General features: G+C 35.1%; 1 protein-coding gene across 8 annotated transcripts in view; it reads left to right on the forward strand.

The window, feature by feature from the left end:
- The window catches only part of SHOC2 (SHOC2 leucine rich repeat scaffold protein), an 86735-nt gene that overhangs the window by 36748 nt on the left and 33274 nt on the right, over positions 1 to 16713 (forward strand). For all 8 annotated transcript variants that reach the window (XM_078346486.1, XM_009010273.5, XM_035269067.3 and 5 more), the window contains one exon: positions 8291 to 9227. In XM_078346486.1, the coding sequence (XP_078202612.1) occupies positions 8525 to 9227 (703 nt within the window). In that variant the 5' untranslated portion in view covers positions 8291 to 8524. The remainder of the gene's footprint in view (positions 1 to 8290; positions 9228 to 16713) is intronic.

Consider the following 16713-nt stretch of genomic DNA (forward strand, 5'->3'; position numbering starts at 1 on the left):
CCTGCAGGAAGAACATCAGATTCTTAGTAAGATACCTTCCTCCTACCCCCACAATTTCCAAGTCACTCTTCTAGTTCCTTGATCTCTCCCTTTTCCTCCAATTATCTAGCAAACTAATGCTTATTAGGTTTACTTTTTTCTCCTTACCAGCCCAAACTGTACTGTCTGGTCCCTTATTTTTCTGCCACACTTGCCCTGTGAATCCCTTCAACTTTAAATTAATTTAGGAATACAATTTAGATTGCCAAATGCGGTTTTGGAGATTGATACCACTACAAATTTATCAGACTCAGCAATTTTATTTATCTCTGTTCTGTGTCCTCATCCATTCCTTTTTACTTCTTTAATCAACTCCTGAAGAAACCTTGCCTTTCTTGCTCTCAACAGATTAATTTGCTTCTGTTTCTCCAAACAAATATGATCTCTTATGTAACTGGAGATGATGATCTCACCTAAGTCTCTCTTATTTCTCCTCCATTCAAACAAACTTATCTGTAGCTGAATCCATTCTCATTTTTTAATTGAAAGGAAAAAAGATCCTTCTTCTCTAAAGCTAAGTTTTCTGCTTCCTATGTTATGTATTTTTGAGTACTCCTTCCTTCTGAAATTTAAATAGAAGATCTGGCTGCTGCTTTGACAGTACTCTTTCCTGCTTTATGTGTATCTATATTTCTCTATGAGGGCTTTGTCAACCATCCGTTTCTCTCTTTTTCTTTTCTTTTTTTTTTTTTTTTTTTGAGACAGAGTCTTGCTCTGTTGCCAGACTGGAGTGCAGTGGTGTGATCTCGGCTCATTGCAACCTCGGCTTCCCGGGTTCAAGCGATTCCCTTGCTTCAGCCTCTGTGGTAGCTGGGACTACAAGTATGCACCACTATGCCCTGCTAATTTTTGTATGTTTAGTAGAGAGGGGTTTCACCATGTTAGCCAGGATGATCTCAATCTCCTGATCCTGTGATCTGCCCACCTCAGCCTCCCAAAGTGCTAGGATTACAGGTGTGAGCCACCACACTTGGCCCATCCATCCATTTATCTTCCTCACCTGTTTACCTCTTAACGGTTTCACGCCCTCTTGAACTCTCTCTTCAACTCTCTCTTCAAAGTTCTTTTCAACTTTCCCTTACAATACTTGTTGACTATCGGTCTCATGCCAGTATTTAGCCTTAGATGGAGTTTACCACCCGCTTTGGGCTGCATTCCCAAGCGACCCGACTCAGGGAAGACGCAGCCCGGCGCGCCTGGGGACGCTACTGGCCTCACATCACCCATGGGCTGGACCTCGATAAGAAGGACTTGGGCCCCCCCATGAGCGGCGCCGGGGAGTGGGTCTTCCGTACGCCACATTTCCCACACCCCACCGAGGGGCAGGGATTCCGTGCTGGGCTCTTCCCTGTTCACTCGCCATTACTGAGGGAATCCTGGTTAGCTTCTTTTCCTCCGCTGACTAATATGCTTAATTTCAGCTGGTCGCCACATCTTATCTTCTACATGCATTTTGTGGATATTCTCATCTTAAACGTTTGCTGTTGACACCAAAGCTGTATCTTTATTTCTAGCCCCGAGCTCCCTCCTTTATTCTAAAATCACATTTTCAAGTGTGGACTAGACTAGAATCTCAGTATAAGTTTGTTCAAAATTTTACTAATTTTCTTTTTTCTGTGTTCCCTGTCTTGAAAAATCATGCTGCATCCACCTGATTTATTTCAGCCAGCAACTCAGATATTATCCTGAATCCCTTCCTTCTTACTCCCATTCATCCCCAACTGCTTTCAGTCTCTAGAATTATTTCTGTCTTCTAGTACCTGTGTAGTTTAACACAGTTGTTCTCAAGTGCATCAGACCTAATATCCCATTTATGTAACATTCTCTGTAACCCTTACTATTCTAAAATGATAATAACCTACATTATTGTTAAAAATCAGTGTAATATCTTAAAGGAGATATGTAAGAAAAATATTGTACATTTTATGTTATGTAAATGCTTAGGCACAGTGATATTAGAAAACATTGAGGAATTTATTATGCATTTTATGTTTCAGTATTTAAGTGCTCAGACATGATACCAGAAAGCAATGAAAAGCAAAAGTTTGTACATAATGTCATGCATGCAATTGTTAGAAGTGCAAATGGTTACAGATGTGTTATATTTGTGACTGGGATACCAAGATCACTGTGGGTGTCAGTGATTGTCACAAATAACAAATGACTCTTAGAGAATAGTGTAAAAATATTGCAGTTTAAAATGGAATTAGATTCTAGTTGCTCACAATTATAAGCAGGTATTTCACCTAGTTGTATATTTGGTAGATATTTGAAAGTTGTACAGTATGCAAGGATAGTTCTCATCTCCAGACCTGACCCATTAAATGCCAGTAGTATTTCCTGAAACTTTGAGACAACCTAAAGTGAACCTACAAAATTCCAAAATACTGTAGCTAAAAATAGTTAGATTTTACCTTTATTCTGTTTGGCATGGAAGGTTACAGTGGTTTCCAAATTTGGCTCTACATAGAATCACCTGGAAAACTTTAAACAGACAGCTTACTGTTCTCTACCACAGATACTTACTTTGTTAGCATTCTTGGATTAGGGGGCTAGGATTTCTAAGCTCCGCAGATGATTCTTGCTGAAAATGTCTGGCACTGATTAAACATGAAATTATTACTGCTTTGTAAATTTTCTGCCTTCCTTCTGAAGTCCTGACCATTTACAGTCATTCTAAACAGTGTCAGGTACATTTTGTTAAAATATGACTGTAATCATAGCCTCTTCTCCTTCAGGAATCCTTTATTGGCTATTTATATTTACTCTTGGCAGCCCCTGAGAGTATCCTGCTGGAACAGAGTTTAGAGAGTAAAGAATCATGATGTCTGCATGCTAAAGTCCAAATTACTAAATTTGAATAACCAGCCTTTCCAAATTTGACAGCCTACATTTTTTACTTCTTGTGTCCAATTTGCATAAAAATATAGTTCCTGAAAGGAATGATTTAAAACCTGGCACTAACTTATGACAGGGCTTGGCAAACTATGGCCTGATGGCCAAATCCAATTTGAAATCTGTTTTGGTAAAGTTTTATTTAAACACAGCCACTCTTTCCTTTATATATTGTCTACTTTTATGTTAAAATGACAGAATTGAGTACCTGCAGCAGAAAGCAGTCTGTCTTGCAAAGCCTGAAGTATTTAATGTCTGGCCCTTTACAGGAAAGGTTTGCTGACCCTCGACTTAAAAGCTATTAGAAGCCTAAATTAATTGTAATCAGCACCCTCATATAATCATGATTTGGATGCTTATCTCTGAAATCCAGCATGGGGTGGGGAAGAGTCCTGAAGAGGCTGACCTGGTTTTGAATGTTTCCTTAGTCATTTAGTAGGTATCCATCTTTGGTGCCTCAGTTTTCTCATCTTTAAATTGGGACTAGAGGAGCTCTTCTACTTAGGAATTTGAAATTTAGAGTTTTCATAATTTGGAATATAGTTATGTACCAGAGAAAAATGATATCAACTCAGACCTCCACCAACAAGTTTGTAGTTTTTTGTTTTGTTTTTGTTTTTGAGGAGTCTCTCTCCATTGCCAGGCTGAAGTGCAGTGGCTCACTGCAGCCACCGCCTCCTGGGTTCAAGCAATTCTCCTGATAACAGGCGCCTGCCACCACGCCCAGCTAATTTTTGTATTTTTAGTAGAGATGGAGTATCACCGTGTTGGTCAGGCTGGTCTTGAACTCTTGACTTCAAGTGATCTGCCTGCCTCAGCCTCCCAAAGTGCTACGAGTACAGGTGTGAGTCATCATGCCTGGCCAAATTTGTAGTTTGTTTGGGGTCACTATTGGTAAACTGTATTCAAGGAAGCTAACATATCAGGTGCTTCATATGTGGTAGTTACTGGGTGGAGGTGACTAAAAGAGTCCTCTGGGGCAGAAAAGATCCCAGGATGAAAACCTCGTTGCCAGCCTCAGCTTAATGATTGATGCAGTTTTATGCTTTTATCTAGATTTCAAGCATTTTGAGACTGTTACTTTCTATTCTATCACCTAGGTGGGTACAAGATTCAAATTGTGTGCAAATATAGCTTAGCCTTTCCCCAAAACAGTAGAGTTGAAGTGATTAAAAAACAACTATCGAATAAATAGCTTCTTTCCAAGAAACAGGAAAGCTTACTTTCAATATGTTTTCTTATCTAAAACGTTTGACGGTGTCACCTGATTCAGGTCTGAGCTAGATCCAGAATTTAAGTTTTGACTGTCAGATAATTTGTTTGTTCTCTTGGCCAGAATATATTTTTACTGGATGTGAAAAATTTTTAGTTAATAGTCAAGTCTGGCTGGTTAGTTAATTCCCTTCAAGTAAGCATAGTGATTTTGTCGAGTTCAAAAATTTTATTCTCTGACTAGTTATATTTTTTATGATCTTTTACTGAAATATATATCAGCAGATCTCATTAAGTACAAGAGCTACAGGATGAGTGTGTGGGTCACTAGTTCAAATTCATCACTACTGCAGCAAACCCATCAACAGTTCAAGTATCAGTCTGAATTTCAGATACAGTGTATGATATTGTGGATTATGAGAAGTCCTTTTAGATTTCAATGGGAACTTTATTAATAACTTGTCTTTTCATTAATATAGTTTCTTTCTTGACCCACCTATGACCTTCGTCCTTCATTATTTTTGAATTATATATGAAAAATATAATAAATATACTGGTATTTAGATCTCACATTAGGTCATATTATGTATTTCCCAAACTTGATAAGCTTTGGCTGAGGCATTTATTTTTATAAAACACCTAGACTCCCTCTCCCTAAAATTTTGATTCAGTGATTTGTGATGGAGCCTGGGAATTTGTACTTTTAAACAAATATCTCAGATCATGAATTTTCTTTTTTTGTTCTTATTAGAGAAGTTTACTTTTTTTTTTCTTTCTGAATTTTCTTAACCTTTTAATAGGATCATCTTGTTCTCTGTACTTAATATATGTGATTTTGTACCTTATATATCTCATTTTATCCTTATATAGGAGGTGTCCTTCTAAATTTAGGATATACATATCTTGTTAAATAGAGGTTTGGTTTCCAGAAACTTGATATAATGACATTTCTTAAATACAAATTGATAAGCAGTGCCTGTAACCCTTTAGCTATGCATACTTCCTATTATTCACAGTTGTTTGGTTTTAGTAAATGTGTGTTCATACTGGCTTATCAGCATTACTTTCTGAATCAGTATCTGTAGAGTTTTTCTTAGTCTCTCTCCATTGTAGTGCAAAGTAGTTCTTTCTTTTGAAAGGGGGATGAGTAGTAGGGAGATAGAGCTCTCTTGGTGTGCTAGCAAATAATGACATATTTGTTTAATTGTACAATCTTATATACCAATATAGTTTATACTGTGCAGTTTCAAATTTACAGATTATTCATTCTCTACCCCAGTTCCTGTTATTCCTACACATTTGACCTTTTGTTTTAGCAAAGTGACACATTTTTAGTGTCCTGTGTAAGTAAGCTCCATCCCCTATTCTAGGCAAAACTTTTTCATGGCACCCATCTGTAATGCTTTGCCACCTCTCCTTTATTTGCTTGAAGGCAACCCTTAAGGACTAGTTAGCCTAAGTCCTTCTGGTACGCTTTTGTCAACCATTCTCACTGATCAATTTTCTCAAAAGTGCTATAGCATATGCCACTCTGAGGATTTAATATGCTGTCTTATCAATTATATGTGAGTATTTTGGCTGTCTAATTAAACTGCAAACTTGGGTTCATCTCCTATAAAAAATTCTTAGCAGAATCCTTAGCACTTAACATCACATCCTTTTGGTAGCCTGACGAAATTCTAATAATTGTTTTAACCTCTTAAGCTAGTCAGGTAAGATGTTACTTTATCTTTAATCCTTTGTACCAAATAATTATCAGTTAGTTATATAGAGTTAACAGTAGAGTCAAAAAATAAGAATTACTAATTTTGAATTTCAGAATGTTTAGGGAGGACTGATTCCTTCCATAAATGTATTTTTTTTTAAAGACATTTATTCAGCGTCACGATCAGACTATTACATTTAGCAATCAACAGCATGGGTGCAAAAAAAGAAAAAGAAAAAATCTACATTAAAACCCTTTGTTGGAATGCTTTACACTTTCCACAGAACAGAAACTAAAATAACCTGTTATACAGTTAGTCACAAATACAGTCCTCGAGTTTTTTGCCCATACACATGAGTATTTGTCTAAATCATGTCTTCTTTGTAGCAGCTAGGCCCTGCCACCACTGTGCTTGGCTGAGTTCACAAATCTGTTGTAACCTGTAGCTTCCCTGTCACTTCTCTGGCTCTCCTCTCCTGCTAAGCTTTGTTTCCTAATTAAAATCTTCTGCCACTGCCATAGCTACTGCTGCTACTGGAACCGCCATAGCCACCTTGGTTTCGTGGTTTGGCAAAGTATTGGCCACCACCACCATAGCGGCCAGAGCTTCTGCCTCCAAAGTTTCCTCCCTTCATGGGTCCAAAATTTGAAGACTGATTGTTGTAACTGCCAAAATCATTGTAGCTTCCAAAATCATTGTAGCTTCCACCACCTCCAAAATTGCCTCCATCATTACCAAATCCATTATAGCCATCCCCACTGCCACCATATCCACCACCACCACGGCTGCCACCAAAGCCACCATGACCACTGAAACTTCCTCCACGGCCAAAGTTGTCATTCCCACCGAAACCACCTCCACAACCACCACCAAAGTTTCCAGAACCACGTCGACCTCTTTGGCTGGATGAAGCATTAGCCATCTCTTGCTTTGACAGGGCTTTCCTAACTTAACAGTTGTGGCCATTCACAGTATGGTATTTCTGAATGACAATCTTATCCACGGAGTCATGGTCGTCAAAGGTTACAAAGGCAAAGCCCCTTTTCTTGCCACTGCCTCTGTCTGTCATGATTTCAATCACTTCAATTTTTCCATACTGTTCAAAATAATCTCTTAGGTGATGTTCTTCAGTGTCTTCTTTAATGCCACCAACGAATATTTTTTTTCACAGTTAAGTGGACACCTGGTCTTTGAGAATCTTCTCTTGAGACAGCTCTCTTTGGTTCCACAACTCTTCCATCCACTTTGTGTGGCCTTGCATTCATGGCTGCATCCACCTCCTCCACAGTTGCATACGTGACGAACCCAAAGCCCCTGGAGTGCTTGGTGTTTGGATCTCTCATGACCACACAGTCTGTGAGCGTTCCCCATTGCTCAAAATGGCTCCTGAGGCTCTCATCGGTTGTTTCAAAGCTCAACCCTCCAATGAAGAGCTTCCTCAGCTGTTCCGGCTCTTTAGGAGACTGACTTAGACATGATCGCGGGGAGAAGAGAGACTTTAACGATGCTGCTTCGGTGGCGTCCACGGGCAGAAAAGCCCATAAAGATTTTACTAATCTTTTTATCCTTTTTCAATCCTTTTGGCCTATCATTTTACCAACAAACGTTTTCTGCTTTTAAGAACCCTGTGCCATTGATCTTTCTCACTTCTTCAGTCCTTAGAATATAGACATCATTGGATATTGCCCTTTGTCACTGGTTTTCAAAGGTGATCCCCAGGTCTTCCTGCATCAGAATCATCTGGAGTACTGATTAAAGTACAGATTCTTAATGCCCCTTTCCCTGAACTGTGCTGTTTTTCATATATATTTCACTTGGTTCATTTTTTTTTCTTTTGCCAGACTGCTCTCCCTTCTATCGTCACCACCATTGAAATCCTTTCTGTTATCTAAAGCTATCTGCCCATTCATTGTAGATAGAACTGTTTTAGTGTAGTAACTTAGGAACATAAGCTATGAGTACATACCACCTAATTCGGAATATTGGCTCCGTCACTTTTCCAATGTCTCCAAGTTAGTTACTTAAAAATATTTCTGTATTTTAGTGTTCCTTTGTATAAAATGGGGATAACAATATGTCTCATAGTGCTGTTTTATGTTTTATATTAATATTTGTGAATTCCTCAGAATAATGTTAGTACATAGAAAGCACTTAATAAATATTAAGCTTGTTGTGATTTCTTCCACTTTTTAGTTCTTATAAAATTTTATAATAAAGTAACTGGTATTCTTACCTCTTCCTATTAGATTGCAAGATTCTTGAAGGTCTTATTAAGTTTTCTAGTTTTAAATGGATTTTTATATAATAAAGGATGTTCATAAATATTTAAGAATGAAATCATAGGAAAATGGCAAACTAATAAGATTGTTTTTCAGAACCTATTTACTTAATATAAATTATCTAAAGTAATTTAATATTTTCTCTGTATTATATTTCAGGCATTCTAATGAATCATTGATTGACCAGCACTATTTTACCAGTTGGAATGAATTATCAGAAATGGGCATAGTACTTTTAGATCCAACATGTAACAGATGGATGTTACTCCTTGCTGATTACTTCTTTAAGCCAACACTGTTTTGATTGTGTAGGATCTTTATCTCTTCATCTTTGAATTCACTTACTGGAAAATAAAAGGAGTTCATGTAGTTTTTGTCCAGGCTTGAGTCACCATGAGTAGTAGTTTAGGAAAAGAAAAAGACTCTAAAGAAAAAGATCCCAAAGTACCATCAGCCAAGGAAAGAGAAAAGGAGGCAAAAGCCTCTGGAGGTTTTGGGAAAGAAAGCAAAGAAAAAGAACCTAAGACCAAAGGGAAAGATGCCAAAGATGGAAAGAAGGACTCTAGTGCTGCCCAGCCAGGGGTGGCATTTTCAGTTGACAATACGATCAAAAGGCCAAACCCAGCACCTGGGACTAGAAAAAAATCCAGCAATGCAGAGGTGATTAAAGAGCTCAACAAATGCCGAGAAGAGAATTCAATGCGTTTGGACTTATCCAAGAGATCTATACACATATTGCCATCATCAATCAAAGAGTTGACTCAATTAACAGAACTTTATTTATACAGTAACAAATTGCAGTCCCTCCCAGCAGAGGTGGGCTGTTTAGTAAATCTCATGACACTGGCTCTAAGTGAAAATTCACTTACCAGTTTGCCTGACTCTCTTGATAACTTGAAGAAGCTGCGGATGCTTGATTTACGGCATAATAAACTGAGAGAAATTCCTTCAGTGGTGTATAGGCTGGATTCTCTCACCACTCTTTACCTTCGCTTTAATCGTATAACTACTGTGGAAAAGGACATTAAAAACTTGTCAAAACTCAGCATGCTTAGCATTCGAGAGAACAAAATTAAACAACTACCTGCTGAAATTGGTAAGAGACCTTGGATTATTATTATTTGTAGTAGTTGTTATGCTAAATAATTTTGAGTGCTTTTTCATGTCAAAAAATGCTTTGATATTTGCCTAAAGACAGCTTATTTCTAAATTACAACTTGTTTATGGTTTACTTGATTTCATTTTCAGCACTGTTAATAGTACACAGTTTGAAATTGTTTCACAGACTTTAAAAGTGTGTCAGAAAATAGATGTAATTACTTCTTCTTTCACAAACAAATTTAATCTTTAATTTTCATTGGAGAATAAGTGAATTTAAAAAAGAAGTTTGCCTGATTTTCAAGTTGTTGCTACCTGTTTTTAAAGTATTCGTTCATACAATTTTATTAGATATTTGATATTTGAAAGCTTCATTTTCTCATTCTGGCTTTTCCTTATTTATCTGAAAGATGTTTAAATTCACATCACTTTCTACCTAATTTACCAAAAAAGGTTGACAATCACAGCCTTATGAATGAGCAGTGTCATAAGAAAGCAGAATTTTTTTTTTTTTTTTTTGCACCTTGAAAGTACTTACATGTTTATTAAAAATAACATAATAATTCAGAAGGGTAGAAGAAAAGTCACCTATAGTAAATGCAACACTATTAGCATTTTGGTAGATTTCATTCCAGTATATAAAGCTAACTTGTACTGAAACAAAGGAAAAAAAAATTTTTTTTTTTTTTTGGAGACAGAGTCTTGCTCTCTTGCCACGCTGGAGAGCAGTGGTGCGATCTCAGCTTACTGCAGCCTCCGCCTCCCTGGTTCAATTGATTCTCCTGCCTCAGCCTCCTGAGTAGCTGGGACTACAGGCATGTGCCACCATACCCGGCTAATTTTTGTTTTTTTAGAGACGGGGTTTCACCATGTTGGCCAGGGTGGTCTCCGTCTCTTGACCTTGTTATCCACCTGCCTCAGCCTCCCAGAGTGCTGGGATTATAGGCGTGAGCCATGGCGCCCAGTCAGGAAATGTTTTTTAAAGGCTGGTAGTAGGAAAAAAAAATAGGGCATATAGACATGTGAATGTGTCACTTAAAAAAATATTAGTTGTTCTGGCATTTTTAATTAATGGAAAGACATTCAGAAACATTTGGAATATAGTAATCCATTGACATCAGTTTTGAAAAATTGATAAAGGTATTGCTGTTGTGGATAATAAGATTTGTATTTTATTATCTATAAGATTTGTAAAAATTGTCATAAAATGTTGATTATGAAACTTCTTAAAGGAAGTTTTCTTTTTGTATTAAAGGCCATTTTATTCTAAATAAAACAAAGATTATATTGTTATTTTTTAGGATTGGTCTTATAATGAGTGATAAACTTTCTTATTTTAGGCTTTGCAGCTTTTCAAAGATATGATATTCTGTGGGTGTTTTAATATTTTGTTCAGCTTTGAAAAAGATGTGGTTTAAATTTTAGGTATGATCTGTTACATTTAACTCAACTAGACAAGCCAAATATTAATAAATTTTAGTTTAATTAAATGTGTTTAGAAAAATGTATCATAGGTTTTCTCAAGTAATGTAGACTATGACTTAAGAGAGATTAAAATATTCCCATGAATTTCTGGGCGAAAATGCTCCATTCCATGTCTTCAGCTAGGAAGGTGGTTGGTGAATGACTTGTTATAGTATTGTATTTAGTCAGAATTTGACCTATATGTATGACTCATTGTGGAATAGAATTATAGGCAATTGTAGAAATAAATACTGAATTTCTACATAGAAATATAAAAGTTATTTCCTTTCTCTGTTCTTGTTGTTTTGTGTATGTGTTACACTCAGTCCTAAAAGTTTGGCTTTAATTTTAAGGACTTTTTCCATAGCAATGCTATCAAATTACCTAGGAAATAAGAAAATACGTGTATGTTCTTGAGCATATAGTTAGCATTTTTACTACAGAGTGAATGTATCTTTTAAAATTGGCATATTTTATGTAACTGCGTGGCTTATATTTGTAACTACCTAATCTTTTGACCTTTATTCCTAAATTATAATTTTTCAAAACAGCCATTGAATTTGTTAATGAGCTCCTTCCCATCATTAGTGACATTACTAAATTTTGTGTTTTTGTAATTGCTGTGCTTTTGTAAAAATGGTAATATCATAAATGTTGCTTATTTCATTCTAAGCAGGGTGTCAGAAAGTAAACTGCTTTTAAAAGTATAATGTTTCTCATAAGGAATTATGATTTATGAAGTTTAACTTAGATGCATGGATCTTGGGCAAGCATTCAGAAGTCTATGTCATCTTTTTCTTTATAGGGAACAAGAAAATAAAGGTTAGTAAAAATAACATCATCATCATAAGAATGGCTGTTGTTTGAGCACAAAAACCATATGCATTGTTCCATACATATATACTTTAAATATACTGTGTCATTGTATCCTTTCAGTAACCCAGTGAAATAGGTATTTTCTCCTTTGTACTGAAAAAGGAACTGACACTGTATAAAATTAGGTAATTTACTGAAGATCATGCTTCTAGGTTGGCACAGAATGTAAATGTAAGTCTTGGTCTTTTCCACTGTACTGCCCCCACAGTCTAGAAAAGTGGGTACCAACCTCATAGATTTTGATTCTCTGGTAAGTCCAGGGTCTGTACTTTTAAAGAACAGCCTGTTATTCTATGTGCAACTGCAGTTGAAAGCCATTGCATAAGATTAGGGGGAGAGGATTGAGTTTAACAGCTTAATTGGAGTGTAATTCATGTACCATACAATTTACACATTAAAAATAAACAATCCGGTGGTTTTTAGAATATTCGGATTTGTATAACCATCAGAGATAATGTTAGAATATTTTCAGTACCCCCAAAAGAAACTATACCCTTAAGCATTTGCTCCTAATTTCTCCTAACTCATTAATCCTAGGCAATAACTAATCTACCTTATGTCTCTATAGATTAGTGTTTTCTGGATGTTTCATGTAAATGGAATCAAATAATATGTGGTCTTTTGTGACCAGTTCCTTTTAATTAGCATAATATTTTCAAGTCTAATCAAGGTTGTAGCATGTGACAGAATAATTTTTCATTATATGGGTATATCACATTTTATTTATCCATCAGTTGTTTGACATTTGGGTTGTGCTTTGTCTGTTATGAGTATAGTTGCTATAAATATTTCTGTACAAGTTTTTGTGTGGATATTCGTTTTCACTTCTCTTGAGTATATACCTAGTAGAATTGTTAAGTCATATGGTAACTCTATGGTTAACCTTTTGAGGGGCTACTAGACCCTTTTCCAAAGGGGCTGCAACATTTTACCATTCCTACCAGCAGTATTTGAGGGTTCTAGTTTCTCTACATCCTCAGTATCCTTGTTATTATCTGTCTTTTCTTATTATAGCCATTCTGTGGTATGATTTGGTATCTCATTGTAGTTTTGATTTGCAGTTCCCTGATTACTATATATTTGTTTTTAATTCTTGAAAGCTATCTTTTATCATAACGGAAAGACAGAAATAGTTATTTTTGGTGCCGTAGATCTTGCTTTAATGGGTTTTTTATTTAAATTCTGAGCTCCTAGGAGAATGTTTATAAAATAAGACCTGTTGTTCAGTGATCAAGTAAAATGGAAATTTGACAATTGTAAAAGTATGAAACACTTTTAATATGGTTTGACATACTGCAAAAACCCATAACAAGGGAATTTTTAGTTCAAAATATATGCTAATATAATTTTGTTAAACTTTCATTTGTGCATATTAGAGCTACACTATTTATACATATATATTAGATTTAGATCATATTGGCTCCTTATTCTTCTTCATTGTTTGAATAAATGTATCACTTTCAATCATGCCATCCAGTTTGTATTCAGAGTATTTGAGGAATGTAAGTTTTTAGCTGGGCACTGTGACTCATGCCTCAAATCCCAAATACTGGGAAAGCTGAGGTAGGAGAATCCTTGAGCCCAGGAATTAGAGGGACAGTCAGCTATGATCATGCAACTTGCACCCCAGCCTGGGCAACAGAGCTGGTGTCTCTAAAAAGTGAAAATAAATTTTTTAAAATTAGGAGTTTTCAAAATAAAGCCTACTATTTTGTTTAAATAATAAAATTGGAATTTAACCACTACACATGGTTGCGCTTTGCTGTTGCCTGGATAGGAAAAAATATTAAAATTAGAACATTTATCCTTTATGGCATTTTCATTAATGTGATGTGATTTGATACAAGTGATACGTATTCACATGGGTAAAGACTAGCAGAAAACAGTAAAAATATAATGGAACAGGCAGTTCAGAGCCAGAGATAATATATCAGAAAGTAGCTAGGAAAACATTTCATTTGTTAATGTTCATTTACTTTTCTCCTTTTGTATGTTAAAGCATGGACAAATAGAGTTTTTGGGTTAAGTAGACAAATTGAAACCTTAGTCATTGCTTTCTTTTTAGATCAGTGTTCTATTCTTCCTGTCCTCCTTTCTTTCCCCATTTCTAATCTTGAAAAAAGACTTCACTCTACACAAAGAAAGTCAAGAACTTATGTTTTCAGAGGGAAAACAGGAAATAACCACTTTTTTACCCCCTTTCCCAATTGATTGGTTCCTTTGAGTTTCCTGTTAAAAATGTCCTTTTTGTTTATTCTGTTTCTGAGTGGATTAGAGCAGGGGCCATCAGATAGTCAGTTTGAATAATGGATTTTTTTTTTCCAGGCAACTCTGGACAGTGAAGTTTTAAAGGATTTTGTTTTTCTGGGAAGGGAATGGTTGCTCATTGAAACCAGATATAAACTTCATTTTGTATTTTGCTTATCTTCCTGTGATTTCTTTTCTCTCTGAATTGTGGGTTTAGGATTTCTTCTCTTTCTTTAAAGTTTCTTTTATTATTATTTATCAAAACATAAGTTAGAGTGTTTTTAAAAAATGTGTTCCTCCTACATTGTATGTTCAATAAAATGCTACATATTTATGTAGTATACAATTTCATGTGGGTCTAGTTGTCAAAATAACCTTCTTTGCTTAGAAATATTATCTAACTTTGAAATATATGGTTTTTGAGAACCCAGATAATTTTCTTCATTTACAAAGCAATTCTCACAGCATTCATATGTTTGAGAAATAATAATTGTACCTATTTATGGTTTATAGTGTGATGTTTCCATGCGTGTATAGAATGTGTGATGATCAAATCATGGTAATTAGCATATATATCACCTCAAACGTTTATCATTTCTTTTCATTGGACATATTCAAAATCCTCCCTACTAGTTATTTGAAAATATATAATAAATTGTTTGCTAAAGTCACCCTACAGTGTTACGGAATAGTAGAATTTAGAACAGATAGAATTCCTCCTATCTAGCTGTAGTTTTGTATCCATTAACCAACCTCTCCCCATCCCGCCACTCCCCAACCCGAGACCCTTCTCAGCCTCTAGTAACCACAGTTCTACTCTCTACTTCTTTGAGATCAACTTTTTTTTTTTTAGCATGAGAGAACATGCAGTATTTATATTTCTGTGCCTGGCTCATTTCATTTAACATAATGTCCTCTAGGCTCATTCATGTTGCTGTGAATGACAGAATTTTATTCTTTTTTGGGGGTGAATAGCATTTCATTTTGTGTATGTGTGTGTGATATATATATCACAATTTTCTTCTGTTAGAAGTTGATTCTATATCTTGACTATTATAAATAGTGTCATAATAAATATGAGAGTGAAGATATCTTTTTTATATACTGATACCCTTTCCTTTGTGTGTATATATATATACCCAGTAGTGGTATTACTTGGTCATATGGTAGGTTTTTGTTTACTTTGTTTAACTTTCATACTGTTTTCCATAGTGGCTGTACCAGTTTATGGTACACCCACCAACAGTGTATAAGAGTTCTTTCTAAATTCTCACCAGTAACTGTTTTTTTTTTTTGTCTTTTTGATGATCTCCATTCCAATAGGATTCAGATACCATCTCATTGTAGTTTTGATTTTCATTTCCCTTATGTTTAGTCACGTTGAGCATTTTTTTCATATACCTTTTGACCATTTGTATATCTTCAGAAATGTCTATTTAGATTGTGTGCCCATTTTTAAATCACATAATGATGGTGATGATTATTGTTTTGCTGTAGGGTTGTTTGAGTTCCTTATATATTAATCTGTTAGATGAGTAGTTTGCACATATTTTCTTTCATTCTGCATGTTGTCTCTTTAGTCTTTGTTTTTTTCCTTTGCTCTGCACAAGTTTTTAGTTTAAAATAATTTCTTTTCTCTATTTTTGCTTCGGTTGCCCATACTTTTTGAGGCTTTACCCATAAAGTCTTGCGTAGACCATTGTCCTGAAGTGTTTCCCATATGTTTCTTCTAGTGTTATATTTTTGGGTCTTGACATTTAAGTCTTCAATTCATTCTGAGTTGATTTTTTTATATGTGGTGAGAGATAAAGGTCTAGTTTCATTCTTCTGCATTTGTATATCCAGTTTTCCCAGCACCATTTCTGGAAGGGACTATCCTTTCTCCAATGTATATTTTTGGCTCATTTGTCAAATATCAGTTGGCTGTAAATATGTGGATTTATTTCTGGATTCTCTATTCCATTGGTCTATTATCTGTTTTTATGCCAGTACTGTGCTACTTTGATTACTCTAACTTTGTGCATACTTTGAGGTCAGGTAATGTGATGCCTCCAGGTTTGTCCTTTTTGCTCACTGTTGCTTTGGCTCTTTCGAGTCTAATGTGGTTCCACGTGAACTTTAGGATTTTTTTTTTTTTTTAGAATGTCATTGGTATTTTGATAGAGACTACGTTGAATTTGTAGATTGCTTTGGGTAATAATGGTTATTGTAACAATATTAGTCCTTTCAATTTATGAGCATGGAATGTCTTTCCATTTTTTGGTCCACCGAATTTCTTTCATCATTGTTTTACAGTTTTTATCATAGAGCTTTTTCACCTCGAATTTACATTTAAGAATCAGCAGTTTTGAAAATTACCTATTTGACTCAGTAACGTTTATGGAAAACAAAATCAGTTTTTTACTATTCTGCAGATACTTTATCAAATAATGTATATATAATCAACATATACATGTATATGTAATTAATACCTATATGTAAAAACATATTGAACAGAGTCTGCAACTTGTTCAAAAAGTTGAGTGACCTTAGAGATTTAGCTTAACTCCTACTATGTAATTTTCCTGTGAATTTTTTAAGAAATTGAAAGAGAAATCAGTAAAGGGAATTCATAGTTGTTAATAAGTAACTCCTTTTGACTGGGAACCAACTTTTGACATTAAGTGGTAGGCTTTCAGTAAATGTGGCTTGAAGGAAATTTAATGAAGCCCAATACTATTAACCTATTTTTATTATTTTATATTTTAGTATTATAATATGGTATTATAATTATGATAACATTATAATATATGTAAACTATAGTATTTTCAATATTTTAGTATTATATATTTTACTTTAGCACAGCTTTATAATAATATTTCAGTATTAACTAAAATGATAACTTCTGATCACTAACA

The sequence above is a fragment of the Callithrix jacchus genome, chromosome 12 (genome assembly GCF_049354715.1).
Source record: "Callithrix jacchus isolate 240 chromosome 12, calJac240_pri, whole genome shotgun sequence".
NCBI classification, from domain to species: Eukaryota; Metazoa; Chordata; class Mammalia; order Primates; family Cebidae; genus Callithrix; species Callithrix jacchus.